Source organism: Narcine bancroftii, chromosome 5 (assembly GCF_036971445.1).
Source record: "Narcine bancroftii isolate sNarBan1 chromosome 5, sNarBan1.hap1, whole genome shotgun sequence".
Lineage (NCBI taxonomy): Eukaryota > Metazoa > Chordata > Chondrichthyes > Torpediniformes > Narcinidae > Narcine > Narcine bancroftii.
The window spans coordinates 92,378,795-92,397,203 of NC_091473.1; the positions used below are offsets into that span (position 1 = coordinate 92,378,795).

General features: G+C 40.3%; 1 protein-coding gene across 1 annotated transcript in view; it reads left to right on the plus strand.

The window, feature by feature from the left end:
- Nucleotides 1–18,409, plus strand: part of lepr (leptin receptor) — a 121,535-nt gene that overhangs the window by 9,051 nt on the left and 94,075 nt on the right. Inside the window, exon 3 of the mRNA XM_069938352.1 lies at nt 15,045–15,326. Within this exon, the coding sequence (XP_069794453.1) occupies nt 15,045–15,326 (282 nt within the window). The remainder of the gene's footprint in view (nt 1–15,044; nt 15,327–18,409) is intronic.

Genomic DNA, 18,409 nt, shown 5'->3' on the forward strand with positions numbered 1-18,409 from the left:
GTTTGTGAAGAAGCCTTGAACACAAGACACAGCTTCAGAGAAACACAAAAGCCTGCAGTTACTGTGATTGTAGTAAAAACACAGAAGTGCTGGAGGACCTCAGCAGGTCTCTCAGCATCCATAGGAGGTAAAGATACAGTAGGAGGTAAAGATATAGAACTGATGTTTTGGGCCTGAGCCTTTCAAGGAATAAGCAAAAAAACAAGAAAGGTGTCAGAATAAAGAGACTGAAAACTGGTCAGGGGAGAAGTCCAGCCCAACAAACAGTGTAAATTGGATACAAGTGGAGGGGTGAGAAATGATTTTGGCTCTGTGAAAGGAGAGCGAGAGAGGAGGAGAGAGAGAGATGACAGGGGGAAGAAGAAGGGGGAATGGAAACTTTCAGCATTGGCATACAACTTTTATTGTAGTCCTTGGCAGGCAGAAATAAATCTGAGAGCAATTTAAACACTTGTGGAATTCGAGTAATAACTAGTAAATGTCAATCAGCAAACAATCTGCAAAAGTTTATCACTTTAAACTACGTTGCAGGCTTGGGGTGGGAAGTCCTTTCTATCTGTAAACTAGAGTTGAGATCAGGAGAGGTCATTCGTAGAAGCATTGGATTCCAATTTGGAAGTGCTGGCATTGAGTCAGCATTGAATGATGGCTTATTTGGTGATGTGGCCATTCTGGATACCAGTAATTTATGCCATGTGTATTTATAGTCACCTTAATCAGCATTTGAAGTCTAGGAGTTTAGTCAATAAGAAATCCATGATCCAAAAAACAGGAGCAGGGGGAGGGGGGGGGCGGTGGGGGGTGGGGGGGGGGGCTCTCTACACATGCTGCTAAATTGTATTTTTAATATTTTCCATTGTTGCTTATTCATTTGTCTAAGTGTTATATTTTGGAGCATTTCAGTTACTTCTGACTTACTAAGGAAAAAATTAAATGTGCTGTTGCCTCTTTACAATTACTTGCTTGAATCCAAAATGCATTCTCTACCTACTTGCAGATGATACAAATGTGGGTGGAGGAGCAGGTGGTGTAGAGGAAACGCAGAGGCTGCAGAAGGACTTGGACAGATTAGGAGAATGGGCAGAGAAGTGGCAAATGAAATGTGATGTCAAAGCATGTAAGATTATGCAAAAAATAAATGGGCAGTCTATTTTTTTAAAATGGGGAGAAAATTGAAAATACTTAAGATGCAAAGAGATCTGGGAGTCCTCATGCAGGATAGCCTGAAAGTAAACTTGCGTCTTGAGTCAGTGGTGAAGAAGGCAAATGCAATGCTGGAATTAATTTCAAGAGGAATAGAATATAAGAGTAGGGATGTGATGTAGAGACTTTATAAGAAACTGATAAGTCCTCAAGACGTATTGTGAGCAGTTTTGGGCTCATTTGAGAAAAGATGTGCTGAAGTTGGAGAGGGATCAAAGGAAGTTCACTAGGATTATTCAGGGAATGAAAATGTTATGAGTGTTTGACAGCTCTTGGCCTGCATTCGTTGAAATTTAGGAGAAAGATGGGGATCTAATTTAAATATTTTGAATGTTTAAAGGCATGGACAGTAGATGTAGAAAGGCTCTTTCCCATGGTGGAACAGTCTTTCAAACTGCCCCCCTAAACTCACATTCCACCTTCAGTAATCCCTATGCTATAAGTCCTCTGTGATTGGTAAGGTATTGCTGAAGGTGGTATGTGAGTGGGAAGGGAAGGTTGAAAACCACTGCTCTCGACCCAATTGTTACTGAAATATTTTGCTTGAGAAAAATTGTCATTGGCCCATTTCCTTTGGAGTTATGAAACTGTCCACATAAGGAGTTAATTAGGTACAATTAAAACAGTGGCTTTCAAACATTTTCTTTCCACTCACATACTACCTTAAGCAATCCCTTACTAATCACAGAACATCTATGGCATAGGGATTGCTTAATATGAAATTAGTTTAGGGGGGAAATTTGAAATCACTTGTCGAGGACAAGAGGGCACCACTTCACGATTGAAGAGCATCCACTTCGAACAGAAACGTGTAGCAATTTTTTCAGCCAGAGGGTAGTAGTATTTGTTGCTATGGGTGGTTGTGGAGGCCAAGTCATTGGGTGCATTTATCTCAGAGATTGATAGGTTCTCAATTAGCCAGAGCATCAAAGATTATGGGGAAGAGGCTGGGTAGTGGGACAGAGTGGGGAAAATGGATCCACTCATGATTAAATGGTGTGGCAGACTTGATGGATTGGATAGCCTATTTCTGCTCCTATTTCTTATGGTCTTTATTCTCTATTTGAGTTGAAGAGGATAGAATGTTTCAGGAAAATGATGCAGAGATTTAATTGGAAGCATTTGTTAGAGAAAAGTTATGTTGAAAATATTGAATTAGTCATCAGTAATTGTCATCAAACAGATTTTCTCATGAAAATGAGATCCAACTTTTTAAAAAAAAACCATCGACCTTCTATCGGGAAGAGGGTTACAAATAAATAAAGGGAGATAATCTTGTACATTAGCAAATCTGCTCAGTTGAGAATGGAATGCTGGAGTAACTCAGCAGGTATTGCAGCATCCATGGGAGGTAAAGATATATAACCAAAGTTTTGCACTGGAGCGAAGGGCTCAGGTCTGACATGCTTTTTATATATCTTTACTTCCCTGAAGCTGCGAGACCAGCTGAGTTCCTCCAGAATTTCTGTATTTTTACTTCAATCACAGGGTTTGCAGACTTTTGTTTCACAGCTGAGAACAGAGCTTTTTGTGCTAAATTGGGCAAGTATGGTAGAAGGTAATTGGTAATGTTTCCAAAGGAGTTGTACTGAGACCTCAGATTTTTCACTATCATTATAAACGTCTTACATCGCAGAATATAGAGATATCTGACAGTTTGGTGCAAGACTGAATGACTAAATCTTATAAAGAAATTTTGAGTGAGTGGTTACATTATGGTAGATAGGAGTTTAGTTTGGAATAGTGATTGGGTAACCTACCCTGGCTTTGTGTGAATTGCTAAATGATGCAAAGCTGGGAATTATGGCTGTCTTGAAACTTTAAAATTTTGAATAATTCATAAAAATGATCAAAAACTACTTGATAAATATTTTGTTGGAATGTTGCCATTTACTGAGTTACTTTGAAATGTAGTGGGATAGAAGTTATCTGAAAGGCTGAGCAGGATTTTATTTAGACCTTTTCCAAACTTCTGGTTTTAATCCTGGACTCTTTCCCAGGGAAAGAGATATTGGTTTTGATGGAATACATCACAGAATAATCAGTATGGCACCTAGGCTAAAAAATGAAGTTAAAGACCGGCTGCATTGATTTGTTTCCCTAGGCAAGGTGATTTTAATTGAGAAGAGATTTGGACTGATTACCGTATATGAGTTTATAGTGTAGGAAAAAAGATGTTTTTCTCTAAAAATGTAGTCAGAACAAAGGAGTGTGATCTAAAAAATTAATACTTGCTGTTCAGAGGCATACTGAGTGAAATGTACTTTGTAATATTGTCCTGCCTAGAAACGTTGTTTATATCTGGCTTACTTAAAAATACATAACCGACTTTTTGGACTTGAGCATCAAGGTATGAAAAAATTTCTGCAGGCATCTGAATCAAAGGGGAAGGGGGAAGATATGGTTGCAAAGACAGGTGATAACAGCTGGGGGAGGGAGGGAGGGAGGGCACAGCAGTAAGAAAGGGGAGGAGGGATGGTTAGGTGAATAGAGAAGAGAACTGACGGGGGAAGGGAGGGGGAAAGGAGAGCCGGTTAGCAGAAACCGGAAAAGTTGATGTTAATGCCATCTTGCTGGAGAGGGCCCAGATGGAAAATCAGATGTTGTTCCTCCAATTTATGGGTGGTGTTGGTGGGATGGTACATTAGGGCAACGATAGACATATGAATATGGGAGTGTGATGCAGAACTGAAATGGTTGGCCACTGGGAGGTCCCTTTCACTGTTGCAGACAGAATGAAGGTACCCAATGAAATGTTCTCCCAGTCTGTGCCCAGTCTCTTCAATGTAGAGAACACCACAAAGGGAGTACTGGATGCAGTAAATCAGTCCTGTGCATACACAAGTGAAATGATGCTTCACTTGAAAGGCCTGTTTGGGGCCCTGGACTATGGTGAGGGAGGAGGTGTGAGCACAAGAGTGACATCTCCTGTGGCCATAGGGGAAGGTGCTGGAATGGGGGGGGGGTGCGATAGGTGGGGAGGGATGAGTGCATGAGGGAGTGGTCCCTACGGAAGGCAGAGGGGTTCATGAGGGTTATGAATTTTTACCTTTACTATATAAGGGACACTGACTGACCTGCTGAGTTTCTCCAGTATTGTGTTTTTAGATGCACCGTGAATGAATAATTTAAAAAGAAGAAAATAAACCAGGCTGTTAGAATTACAATATTTTGTTTTGAGTGTATTTCTTATTGTTGATTAGAGCAGCAGTAGTGATGAAACAATTGTTCACTGACTTTATGAAGTAATTGGACATACTCATTTATTTGCAGTTATTTTCACATTGCCACTGAAAGAATGGGAGATTTCCTAAAACTTCAAATCAGCAATAGAATTTCCTTGGGGATTTTGAGTTTTTCCAGGTTTTTAATAATCTCCCCCTGAAGTTGAGGTACCATATATATTCGTGTAAATGGTCAATCCCATGTAAAAGTCGACCATCCTTTTTTTGGTACAAAAATCACATATTTTCCCTATATCCCGTGTAAAAGTCAACCTCCACCCTCCCCCCTTTATTTTTGGCCCTGACCATCCACCCACTGGAGTTCCCAATGCCTTAAATGTGAACTTGTCACCTGGTCCCAGCCATCTGAGCTCCTGACATCTTGAATGACGCAGGGACTTACTGTAGTCAAAAGTAGTATCCGTGTAGATGTTGACCCTCCCCCCCCCCCCCCCCCCCCCAATTCACTTGAAAAATTGGTCCCTGAAACTTGGTGATTACATAAGTGTATATAGTAAGTGATCAGGCAATCTTCCTTGGAAATTTTACATGCTGATGTGTGATTTATCATACAATATGCTGACTGGCCATTTTCAGTACATTCTACTGGAACCCTCACTGGAATTGATTGAGGACTGCAAACAATGATGTGGGGAGTTGTGGGATATGAGAAACTTTTGTTAATCTTCACAATGAAATAATTTTATTATTTGAGATAAGTGAAAGATTATTTCTCTTTAAAGTATTGAAATAAAATGTTTTAAGCTATAACGATCAAAGGCCAAATTTGAATGTTATGCAAAAAGAAACAAGCAGCTCAATTTTCACTGTATAATTCCTGAAAGTTTCAACTGAATTGACTGAAAGGTTTATTATCCAAAGAAAACAAATCAAACTCTCATGCAAGTGATCCAGAATTTAAGAAATCTAATCTTTCACCAAGGTTCCATGGCATTTTCCCTCCCCATAACTTGAATTCCTAACACCCAGAACCAGTTGTATGATTTGTTTCTTTACCTTCAGACAAAATTATTAAAAAAAATACTTAATTTATATTTATTTTGGAACAACTTGTTTTTGTAGATTGCTTTTAGTGGATTCTTGCAGATGGGTGAAGAGAGATCTTGTGTTTACAGCTTTGCTTATTAATAATATTTGTAAGTTACACTTACACACATCCACTGTTAGGACATAATCTGTTAATGATTCAAGAGTTCTGAGCTTCAGTGATGCCATGCTTATGAATAACTTGCTTTTTAGAACTTTTGACTGAACATATGCCAATTAAGAAGTTAGAGGTAATAAACACCGAGAGTTACTTTGGTATCTTTGCCTTTGTGTGCCAGATGATTCAGACTTGCTGTGTGTCAGACTTGGTAAAAGCAGAGCAGAGCTGTAATTATTGACGTCATTGATGTAGTGAAGTAAATGATGCAACCGTCCACTTCACCTAATGGTGCTTGCAGTCAAAGGTAATCTGGTAGAAAGGCAACACAATAAAGAACTCCTGCTTGAAAAGCTGCTTGAATACTCATGGTGTTCTCCCTGACAACCACAAATCCTTTAGATTGCATGCACAGTTAAACGCATTACAGGTAAAGGTCATATTTTTGCAAAAGTAAGCTCTCCGAAGGAGACCATTTAATTCTCCAGCTCACTCTTCCATGTTGACAAATTCCAAACAAACAAGAATTTTCTCGTGTTATTCTGCAACTTTTGCCTCCATTGCTAATCCAGGCATTGATCACTCTTGACTAGATAACTATTGTTATCTTGAATAATAGTTCTTTTGCTTGCTGTAGTTGTTAACTGAAGACATTAGCTGCTATAAAGATTTGTAGGAAAACCAAATGCCTAAAAAGAGAGGCTCCAGAGATCAGGACAGCCAGAAGGTGGTTGCATGAGGCTTAAGGATGGCTATAGGACTGCCTTGAGTCAATGCATTGGATGGTGTTCAAGAAGTCAGCTGAGGATCTGAATGATGACATAAGGACCATTATGAACTTTTATCAAAACAGCTGTAGACAAATCTGTCCCCAAATCGTTCAAGGTGTTTCCAAACCAGAAACAATGAAAGTAAAGATTCCGAACTAGAATGGAAACAATGAAGAATACCTAACAGTTGTGGCAGGATCTAAATGGCACAACCTGCTACAAAACCGAATCCGGTACAATAGGAGACATCAAAGCTTCACTACGAGATGCACCCTCATGTCCCCGATGATACCCTACTGTCCGTATCTGAGGATGGCGTGCAGGCTGCCTTTAGGAGAATAAAACCAAGCGTCCGGTCCAACTGAGTACTGAAAATCTATGCTGACAAATTGGCCAATGTTTTCATGGATATCTTTAGCATCTCACTCTGACAGGGTGTGGTACCCTGCTGTTTTGAACAAGTTTCAATTGTACCAGTGGCCAAAAAGATTGTGCTAGCTTGCCTAAATGACTATCAACTTGTGGCACTCAAATTCACAGTGATGGTGTTTTGAGAGGTTAGTGTTGAAGCATATCAGCTCCTGTCTGTAAAAGGAACACACCAGTAACCTTCAACAAGTCGATTTTAGTAAGAAATTTTCCCTTCTCCACTTTGTCTACACAATCGTAAACTCTAGGAATAGGACAAGCATCTGCCTTTGTCACAGCATTTACCTTCCTATCGTCAGTGCAAAACCTACCTAACAGTTCCATCTGGCTTAGGCGCTAAAATATAAGGTGAACTTTCTAATGATACCATTCTTTAACATGTAGTAAATTTCCTGATCTACTAATCTGTACTTTTCCATATTCATCTCATAGGGATGTTGCTTAATACATCTAGCATCAGCTACATCAAGATCATGATAAGCTATGGAAATTCTCTGAGGCACATCTGGAAGTAACCTTTTACATTTTTTTTCTTCTCTGAAGTTAGGAGATGAGCCAACTTTGTTTCCGGGTCCTGCAAAATCATGGAATTTTCCAACCTCGGGCTTATCAATTTTTGAGTTCCATAACATTCTCTGAAGTGTGTTTTACTTATCTTCTCATTATCCTGGTCGATAACCATCATCTCTGGCAAAACTTTATTCTCTCTGAGGCATCTGCTCAAAATATGGCTTCATCATATTTGCATGTCGGACCTGAGTTTCTTGTCTGCAATTGGGATTTTCAATAACATAAGTGACCTCATTAATATTAGACTTTAGATGATCCTGAAAACCTAGCACTAAGAGGATTTGAATGTGTAGGAAATAGAACCAACACTTTGTCACCAGGTTTAAAAATTCTCATCTTTGTCTTGCGATCATACCAAATCTTTATCTTCTGTTGAGTGACCTTTAAATTCTCTGTTGCCATTTAACAAGCTTTATGCAACTGCTTCTTAAATTTAAAGGCATAATCCAACAAATTTAAATACACACCATTATTAACACACTGTTCTTTTAATAACATCAAATTATTTTCATTGTGTGATGACATTATTTAATGGGTTTAATGTATCATAGGTTGAATGTTGAGTGAGTAGGGAGGGGGGGTGAAGGAGGGAGGAGGATAAAGGGGAGAAAATGACACTGTGTATATTCAAGAGGGAAATGTTTGTGTGTATTTTGGTCAGTATGGTTCATAGTGTGAAAAATAAAAAAAAATTTAAAAAAAGAACCTCTCGCCTTGTATCCAAAAACCAACTCGAATGGACTAAAACCAAGTGATTCTTGGACAAACTCCCTCACTGAAAATAAATGCAAACAAACTCCTTGCGGAGCACTGAGGTAGCAGCAGGCAAGCACAAAACTCAAAAAACTGTACATCAGGCTTTATTCAGATAAAAGTCTGAACACCAATTCATGCTTCGGTAGCTCCCATGTGTGATAGTACAGATTCTGTCACCAATGTGTATATGTACAGATTGTAGTGTAGGATGACTGTGATTGGCTGAGAGTGTAGCCACACCTACTGGCTGGTCTTAAAGGATTGCTCCTAGCCAGACCAGGTCATTCTGGACTGGTCGACCTACTTGTGATATGCTCCAGTCTTTTAGTTAATAAAAGCCTTGGTTTGGATCAACAAGTCTTTGGTTCTTTCGACATGCTCTACACCATGTGACTGGCTCAGGAGGGGCTAGCTCAGGTCTATATTCGGGTCGGCTGATTGACAGCTGTCCTGGTGGAGTCAGCTCTTAGATGGTCTTCTTGCAGGTACAGAGATTGCCCCTGCAATAGGCTGGTGGTCGTATCACCACACCCCTGCATCCCAATTCTTTTCGTTCTCAAAACAATAAATTCTCATCATGTATTTCAGGGTTGAATGGAACATCTCCAAGGCCCCTCTGCTCTCAGGATGGTATGCAGAAGATACTATCTGCTTGACTCTCAATTCATAAGCCACTTGTTGGAATAAGCCTGAGAGAAAATTACTCCCTTGATCTGACTGTATTTCTCTAGGCAGGCCAACCAAGGTGAAAAAGTTTAACAAAGCCTTCATAATTGCCTTTAATGTTTCTCAGAGGAATGGCCTCCAGAATCCTTGTGGTTGCACAAATAATTGTCAACAAATACTGATTCCCAGCTTTGGGTTTGGACAATGGACCAATACAATCCACAATCACTTTTGAGAAAGACTCACCAAAAACAGGGATAGGTTGTAAGGGTGCCACTAGGGGACTCTGATTAGGTTTACCCACCACCTGATAACTGTGACAGGCTCAGCAAAAGCTTACCACATCCTTTTTTAAACAAGGCCAATAAAATGTTTTATTGTCTTATCAATAGTTTTCTTCACCCCCAAGGTGACCACCAAATAATTTACTATGAGACAAAGTTATAATTTCATCCCTATAGGCTGTAGGGATCGCAATCTGGTGCACTACTGGCCAATCCTCACTGGGAGAAACATCATGTGGTCTCCACTTTCTCATTAATACTCCATCTTTGACATAATAACCCACTGGCACTTTCTTCACTTCCTCGTCAGCGAGAGCCTTGTCTCTCTCTTCAACAAGATCGGGATCCTCATTTTTGCCATGCTATAAACTCCTCTCTGGATAGTGACAAATCTATAGCCTTGGGTTTACTATCAGTGCTTAGAACTAATAAAGAAGATTGCTCAATCTTCACCAGGTCATTTCCACCTAAATGCTGTATTACAAACATTATTTTCTGACAAATTATTTTTTACAGCCTTATCTGGATTGACAATCTTTTAGACCACACATGTCAAACTCTGGCCCGCAGGCCAAATTTGGCCCGCGATATAATTATATTTGGCCCGCAAGATCATATTAAATATATATTAGAGTTGGCCCGCTGGCCGCCGCGCCAGTATAGCACATGCACACTGAAGGTGAAAATGAAGACGCCGGAGGTGTGGAGGGATCTCAGAGTCCAGAATCCCGGGGATCGGAGCGCCGCACTCAGCCCGCCCAGCTCCTGGACACACAGACGCGGCTGAAGTTGGGGACCATCCTCGCTGGGTCTGCGCTTCAGCGGCGACGCCGGACTGAACGTCTCGTTGGCGATACCTTCCCTCTTGCTCCGTGCGCGGCGGACCCTGCCTCCCGCTCCTTTTGTTGGAGACGAGCCCGGCGCTGTGAGATCGCAGTTTAATCCCTCTCCAACCATGGGAGGGGGGTGGGAGCAACGCGCTCTTCTCAGGCAATTCCTCCACTGCCCCGGACGCTGGCGTTTCAATGGGGGGTTCGGGTGCCTTCGTCAGGCGACCGACCTGTTGGTTCAAGACAAGGGGAGAGCGTACAAACTCCACACAGACAGCACCTGAACTCGGGTGAACGTGGAGCTGCGACCCCACATTCCACATCAGGACTGTGTGTAAGATTGGGAGCAGTGAGATGGAAGCTTATTTTGTTCCTGTGATTTAAGCCTTTCTTGGGGTGGGGGGGTGTCCTTCTCTGACCACTTGCCTAACAATTAACCTAATCAGATGTGGAGTTACCACAATACAACAGTTCTCAACCTTTTTCTTTCCACTCGCGTCCCTGTGCCATTGGTGCTCTGTGATTAGTAAGGGATTGCTTAAGGTGGTCTGTGGGTGGAAAGAAAAAGTTTGAAGACCACTGCTTTAATCATCCCTCATTGACTCGTCATGTGCACGGTTTCAGAACGCTAAAGGAAATGGGCCAATGACAATGAAAGAGTTTATCCAAAACTATTATTAAACATTTATTTTAATAAGAAAAAGTTTAACATTACATATGTTGAAAGAAGAGAAAACATGCAGATGTTGTTGAAAATTTTCAATAAATATTTAGTTCGGCCCTCGACTTAGTCCAAGTTTTTAATTTTGGCCCTCTGTGAATTTGAGTTTGACACCCCTGATCTAGACATTGCTCTTGTTATAACATAAGTGGGGTAAATTTCAGAGTCCCTCTCTGACTCATCAATGACTGGCTTAGCTGCAGGAACAACCTTCCCCTCTGCCAAGTCATTGCCTAGCAACAGTGAAATTCCTTTCACTGGCAAGTTTGACCCAACTACTATTGTAATAGGTCCAGTAACCAAGCCTGATTTTAACACTATTCTGTGCAAAGGAATGGGCTCAGTGTCACCCCCAATACCTTTAATCAAATTTATTTCACCAGTGTCTGTTACTTCACCAAATTCCAAAGTGACTGAGTAGCCCCAGTATCTCACAAGATTTTCACTGGCACTTGTTTTAATCCTTTAACTAAAGCCAAACCCTCAGTCACAAAAGGTTGGAATACATCCCTAATTTTATCTGTAACTTTGGATCCTCCTTGGTTTCTATACCTCTTCTCGCTTTGAATGCAAGCATTCAGTGCTATCTGTTTTTCTCTCTTTTTCAACACAGGACAACTTATGATCACATGACCAGCCTTCTTACAGTAATGGCAAAGGGGATCTGAATGCTTTTCCTTAATCAACTTTCATTTATCTTTACCCCTAATACTAAGAAATTTACTCTCTACCTTACTTAGATTATCCACAATGCACTCTTGAAAAATTTTGCCTAACATCCACTTAAAGCATATTCATCTGCTAATTTAGCATATTCCTGCCATGTCTTCACCTCCTTCTCATCCAAGTATGTTTTAATATTATCAGAAGCACATCTTTTAATCTGAAATATTATCAATTTTTCCAATGAATTATAAACATTGTTTACAGCCTTCATGTGTACCAGAAGTTAAATACACACAACCTTTTCATCAGCAAAATCTGTATAAGATTGGGTTGTTGATTTAAAAAAAAAATTCCTGAATGTCTGTAAGCTTCTGGAACTAAATTGTAAGCCTTGAGTATAACGTTTTGAACCATTTCATAATTAGCAGCTTTGTGGTAAGGACAGAATGAGCTTGTTGAATTTTTCCTTTAATTACATTTTGTAACATAAGAGATCATTGGTTTTGTGGCCAATTTAAATTCACAGCCACTTTCTCAAAATGCTGAAAATATTTGTCTATATCAGCTTCCTCAACAGAGGCACTAACCTAATTTCTCTACTGGCCATAAACCCTTCACCATGACCAAGAATTTGATCTCTGGTCTTTTCTTTTCTCCTGTCATTTTCCACTCTAATCTTTTCTAGCTCATGTAGCCTCATTTCCCCCTTTGTCTGTAGCTCTAATATCTTCAGTTCAATTTCTTATCTCTTCTGTTCCATTTCTTTGTCCAATTTCTTCTGTTTCTCCAATTCTGTTTCTCAGCTGCCTTCAATTCTAATCTCTTTGATTCCAATTGTTTTTATTCCGAAGTTTTATTCTTGGGAACTGCTCCAAAACTTATTTGTCAAACATTCCTGCTTCAATGTAGTATTTTGCAATTTTCCTCTCATTCTCCACCTTTTTCATTTGTGGTTCCATTGAAGCAATTGTCAACTTTCTGGCAATGGTCACCAACTCATGCTTTTTAGCCTTTTTCAAATGATCAAGAAAAGGTAATGCCAAAAAATCTTTCTATATTCGTGGCCATTGCTTTGTTTCTGTTGATTTCATACAGTCACTAGTTTTTGATTATTTTTACCAAAGGAATTTCCTAGACCAGACTGGAATTCCATCAATCAACAAGCTCCAGCTTGATTCAGACTCATACGATTGGTCACTAACCAATCGACTTCTAAGCTCCCAAATTTGTTTGAATCCCGGATGAGCCCCCACTTTGTTACCCTCAAACCAGCAAGATCAGAAGACACAATTCAAAAGGGTTAAATTTTAACTATTTATTAATGACTATTAACAATATTATGTCTTAACACAATTAATCCCACTGTAAGAATCTATAGTAAATATACTGATATATATTTATAAAGAGTGTGTGAAGTCTGGCCCTGGCGGATTGGGCAGAAGAGATCAATTAATGATCCAACAGTCAACAAGGCAGGCCTAGGAAGCATTGTGGAGTGCTAAGATCATGACAAGACACTTTGATGTTCTTATCATCCACTGCAGCAAGAGAGGTCTCCAACCATAATGGTTATTTGTGTCACTGGATTAAGGGCTTTTCTGCCAAGAGAGTGGGATCACCCCTGTGCAATGGCTGTTCCATTTAAAACTCCATCATGCCCAGGTTTCTGTTGTGGGAACTGCACAAAGATGTGCCTTTGAACTGAAGGATGACCAATATGTGAAAAACACAGACCATTACAGTCTATGCCTGTGGTGCGCTGTTAGACAGAATCAGACACACATAAGGTAAAGACTGAACAACAGGCTTTAATCCACAAAAACCTCTACAGAGCCAGGCTGGCTGTGGCTGCAGCAACTCAGGGTGAGGCCTCGGGAGGCCGGAACAGGCTTGTATCCCGGAGGGTGATTGACACCCGATCGGGTGGGGCTTGATCCATTCAGGCCGACTGATTGGCAGCCGGCCAGGTGTTGTCCTGTTCCCTTACACTCCTGCAGGTACAAAGGTTGCCCCCTGCAGTAGGCTGGTGGTGTACCACCACATTGCCCAATATTCAAAAAGGGAAAAATTCCCCAAACCCCATGTCAATCAGTCAAGTAAGTCAGTCCAAAAAAACAGTCCAAAGAATTCAATCTCAAAGTTCAACACCCAAGTTCACTTCTTTAACTGATAACAAAGGATGTGGTATTGAATGTTGGAGAGAGAAATGACTGTTGCGTTGCAGTAAACTTGCGAATCCTCACTTGAGGTGTGTGCATTTTATACAGCTCTCCAGCTCCCCTCTGCTGCTCTAACTGCTACTCTCTGCTTCACTGCTCGATCCTCCCTTCATTCTCGAAAGTTCAAAGCAATTGGCGAGTCAACACTCAGCTGTACCATAAGTTGCACAGCATTCTTAGCAGAAATCCATCCTTTATAATGACAGCCCACAGTCCAAAAGGTCAGTCCGTGGACCATAACAGTACTTTGATGATAAATTTAAACTTTGACCTTTAAACTAATATTTGCCATAATGTCACAATTGACAAATCAAATGTTTTCATCCACTTCTACCAGCATTCCCAAAGCAATTGTCTACTCCTTGGAAACTGCCATGGATTATCTAATTTAACAAAGATTTCTTGGTGGTGCTGCCAGAGCTGCTGTCAGGACAGCATTGTCGCTGCTGTGGACACAGCGAGAGTGGGCAGCAGAGACATAGTGCACTCCTGAAGGGTCCTACCATCCAATTGTACTGCTGATGTACAGGCTGTTAAAGGAGCCAACAGAGCTTTATGGAAAACATTGATACTGCAGGGTATGGGCCTAAGATGGCAGCGGCTGAGAGGGCTGCTGCCTCGAGGAGTTGCAGACTCTGGGGGAGCAGCAGACTGGCACAGACCACCAGTAACAGGGAGAACACCCCTGTTGAGGAGGAGATGACCCTAAGGACAATGACCACAGTGGCAGACCAGTGAGGGGCTGAAGGACACACAAAGGCAGTTGGCAATTTGCATACGAGGAAACCACATAAGTTGCTTGCTACTAGCAAATTGAAGTCGAAGGCTGCTGAAGACTGGGTCATGAGGACCAGACATTGGAACTGGGATTTGAGAGGGTGCTGAGGGCAAGAAAGGCTCCTGAAGGGCCCTGTGCGCGGCTTTGTCAACACGTCAGAGGCCTGGGCATGGCCTCAGGGCTGATAGTTTGAACTGGAGTCTTGTGCGACTAAAGAGGCCATGGGTACGCTAGATTCAGGAACACTCAGTGACTCTGAGAGGACTTCTTTTGCTTCTCTTTCTCTGAATGCAAGAGGCACCAAGCAATGCTAATGGGAAACTTTTGTATGCCTTATGCCAGACTAAAGACACTTTTGTGTGATATATTTTGGTGGTGCTATGTCTCTTTCTTGAGCTCCCTCTCTGTGTATATGTTTGTGTGTGTATATAGTGTTGGAGGATGGTACAATAGGGACAGTTAAAAGACCCTTGGATAGCCACATAGATGTAAGTGAAATAGTGTTATGGGTGTGAGGTAAGGAAAGATTAGATTGTTGTGGAGTAGGTGGTGCTTGTACTGTGCTGTAATATTTTATGTGCATGAAATAGGCAAGTTTAGGGAAACAATTACATAATAACATGAGTGTTTGCGACTTTTTCTGTTTTTATTGTAAATTGGTAGGTTTAGGTGGGGTGAAGGCTTGTGTTTCAGTTCTAACTTAGATTCACTGTGTGTGGTGCACAAAAATTAAAGCTTCATTTTCTCATTGCTTTCTTTATAGGAGTATCAGTTTCCATTTATTCACCTGGCCCAGAAAATGCCTTTGAGATACCACCATGGAATTTTACAATGTTTTGCATAATGAAGAAACAGGGAGCTGGTGAAAAGCCCATAAGCTGGCAGCCCCAACTGCATCGGAATTCAAGCAGTCTCCACTCTCCTCTTAGTGAGCATGTGAGAAATACAAATACGTCGTGTTCAAAGGACCAAGATGGCTTCGTTTGCTGTCTCTGGGAAGGAGCTGATACTCATTGCCCTGTGAACTCTGTGAATAGAGAGAAAAGTAAGAATCTATTTTCTTGGGTTGCATTGTCATTTGAAGTGCTTTTCTTATTTAAAAAAAAGTCCATGGCTCTTTTTAAAAAAAATATTAAAAACCTGCATCTTGTGCAATCATGTTGAAGAAAATCCATGTACCAAAGTCATTGAGGATTAAGTCAAGATGCCATTTAAAATTTACTGAAAACAGATGTGTTTAGCTGGGGAATAATAATTTCCTTGAAGACATCATTATTAATGGATTGGATTTTCTAAAACAATTGGCTAATTCTATCATAGATTTGTTAAAAAAGTGATGAAAATCTGTTTGCACAGAATTGATTTAAAAAAAATTGCTTTTTTATTAAATTGAATTAAGGATCTGTGCTATTACATTATGAGTGTAAATCCAGGAGAGCTCTCGTCTCTGGCACTAAATTCTGGTGACCACAAGCCCAAAGTGTAAAACTTGCATGACTACACCAAACTGTAAATTTTGCTCAGATAATTGAGTTCATGTAGATACAACAGGGACAGGAGTGAGGGTGATTGTCAGTAGGAAAAATCTTCTCAATTCGAATTTACTTCAAAGAATGTTAGATGTGATTGATGAAATTTTTAGATGCGCATGACTAGAATTGCATTTCCATCATCAAATGTGCTTATTTTTCCAGCTCTATCATCCCCAACTGAAAGTAAAAGTTAAATGTGTCATCTTAACTTATTTAAAGAAATGTAGTTGTCTTGATAGGTTAATCAGTTCCCCAGCAGGATGTTGGAGTCCTTTCATGGTTCAAACAGGCAGCTATGCACCATCTCAAGTTATGTTAAAGATGAGCATAAACTGCTAATTCTGCCTATGACTTGTGATCTGAATGATTTTCTAAAAACAGATGAAGGATATATTTATACTCCAGACAACAGCCTTAATTCCCAGTTCCTTAACAACCTTGTCAGACAAACGTATTCACATCACTCTTGAACGCTGCTGACCTCAAAACATTTTGTGGAGAATTTCAGATTTTCATTGCTCTTCCTGTGAACAAGTTCTACATGATCTTGACTTTTTAATTCTCATTTTGTGTTCTCTTTTTCAACAGAGAAAATTGGTTTATTTGATCAATCCAATTATTCATCAAATTAGTCACTTTGGGGACCTCTATTAGATTGTCCCTGTTCTTTGAAGAGACATGAATGCAAGCTACAAATTTTGTTCTCAGTTTAATCCTATTAGTGTTGATATCATTCAAGTGACACTGGTCCAGGGGTAATATATCCAGCTTGATGAAAAACCAAGGAAAGACTCCAGCAGGCTGGGTGGCATGAATCTAGTTTAGTTTTACATCATTGATCTTTGATAAGAATTAAGAATATAAGGGAGAAAACAGGAATGGCATAAGATGGAAAGCAGGAGAGAGTTGCTGTCAAAAGAGAGAGATTGGTAGAGAATAGTAGGCCTGAAGGATGTGAATAAAATCTGAAATTGGAAGGAAGAAAATTGCTGGAAATATGAGCTGGAACATCTCCAATTGTAAGTTACCTGAAAGTGGGCCCAAACTGATCCCAGTGCTCTATCTGGAAATATGTCTAGCTAAGTGCCTTCCAGTCTCACAGATTACCTTTCCATTTTCTTTTCTCAAGGAAGAATCCCCCAAAATTAATCAGTACCTGAATGCAATTTAAGGGAATGCAAAGCCAAACTATACCCATTTCATTTCAGCTTTGTTGCAGTTTGCAACAAGTCTGAAGTAAATTAATTGTCCAAAACTTTTGGTTTTTTTTTGGTCGTTCCATGGTTGTAAAGCCACTACTCACTTATTAGAAATCAGGAACTCTATTTTAAACCAATTTTGCATGTATTTATGTATTGAGCAATGGATGTACTTATGATAATTGCTGAATCTCCAGATATCCATGGTACTTTAGGTATTTTCATCTTACAATTTTGTGGGTGAAATTAAAACCATTGATGCCACTGTAAGAGAATGGAATGGGTGAACTGTTAATGAAAAAAGCATGTTGTATCATCTGAGAATACTTTAATGTACTGGATCATTCTGCAAGTTCTGTGGAACAAAGCTTTGATCATTTGGAAACACCTGGGCATGATTTTGAATGTTTTCTTGGTCCATGATCTGCTCCACTTACCAGAAATGAATTAATAGCTTTGTAAAAGTGCAACATATTCCAAGGCAAGAATCATCTTATTTGGCAAGATGAGTTCTGAAACAGAAAGTACTTTTGCAACCCTCTGGTGTCTTTTTGGTAATGCATATTTTAAAGAAATTATGTATTTTAGTTAACATTCTGGCATGAATTGTGAAATGAGGATTCATCTAAAGAGGCCATATGGGTGGAGCTGAGGAATGGGAAGGGCATGAGCATGCTAATTGCATTGTATTATAGACTGCTCAATAGTCTGAGAGAATTGGAGCAGCAAATCTGTAGGGAGACAGAAGACCGGTGTAAGAAACAGAAAATTGTGATAGTAGGAGATTGGGACTCTCATAAGGTAAAAGGACTGGATGGGTTGGAGTTTGTCAAATGTGTACTGGAAAGTTTTCTACATCGATATGTAGAGGTACCAACAAGAGAAGATGCAATATTTGATCTTTTAGGGAACCAGGCAGGTCATTTTGTGTAGGTGAGCATTTTGGGTCCAGTGACCATAATATCATTAGTTTCAAGTTAATTATGGAGAGGGATCGGTCTGGTCCTCGAGTTGAGGTTCTGAATTGGAGAAAGGCCAATTTTGAAGATATAAGGAGGGATCTCTGAAGAGTTGATTGGAATAAGTTATTTTCTGGAAAGGATGCATCCAGTAGGTGGAAGGCCTTTAAGGATGAAATTTTGAGAGTGCAGAGGTTGCATGTTCCTACCAGGAATAAGGGCAAAGTTAACCGACATGGGGAACCTTGGTATTCAAGGGATATTGGAGAACTGGTTAAGAAAAGGAGAGGGCTATATCTTCTTTGGCTTGGCTTCGCGGACGAAGATTTATGTAGGGGGTAAAAAGTCCACGTCAGCTGCAGGCTCGTTTGTGGCTGACAAGTCCGATGCGGGACAGGCAGACATGATTGCAGCGGTTGCAGGGGAAAATTGGTTGGT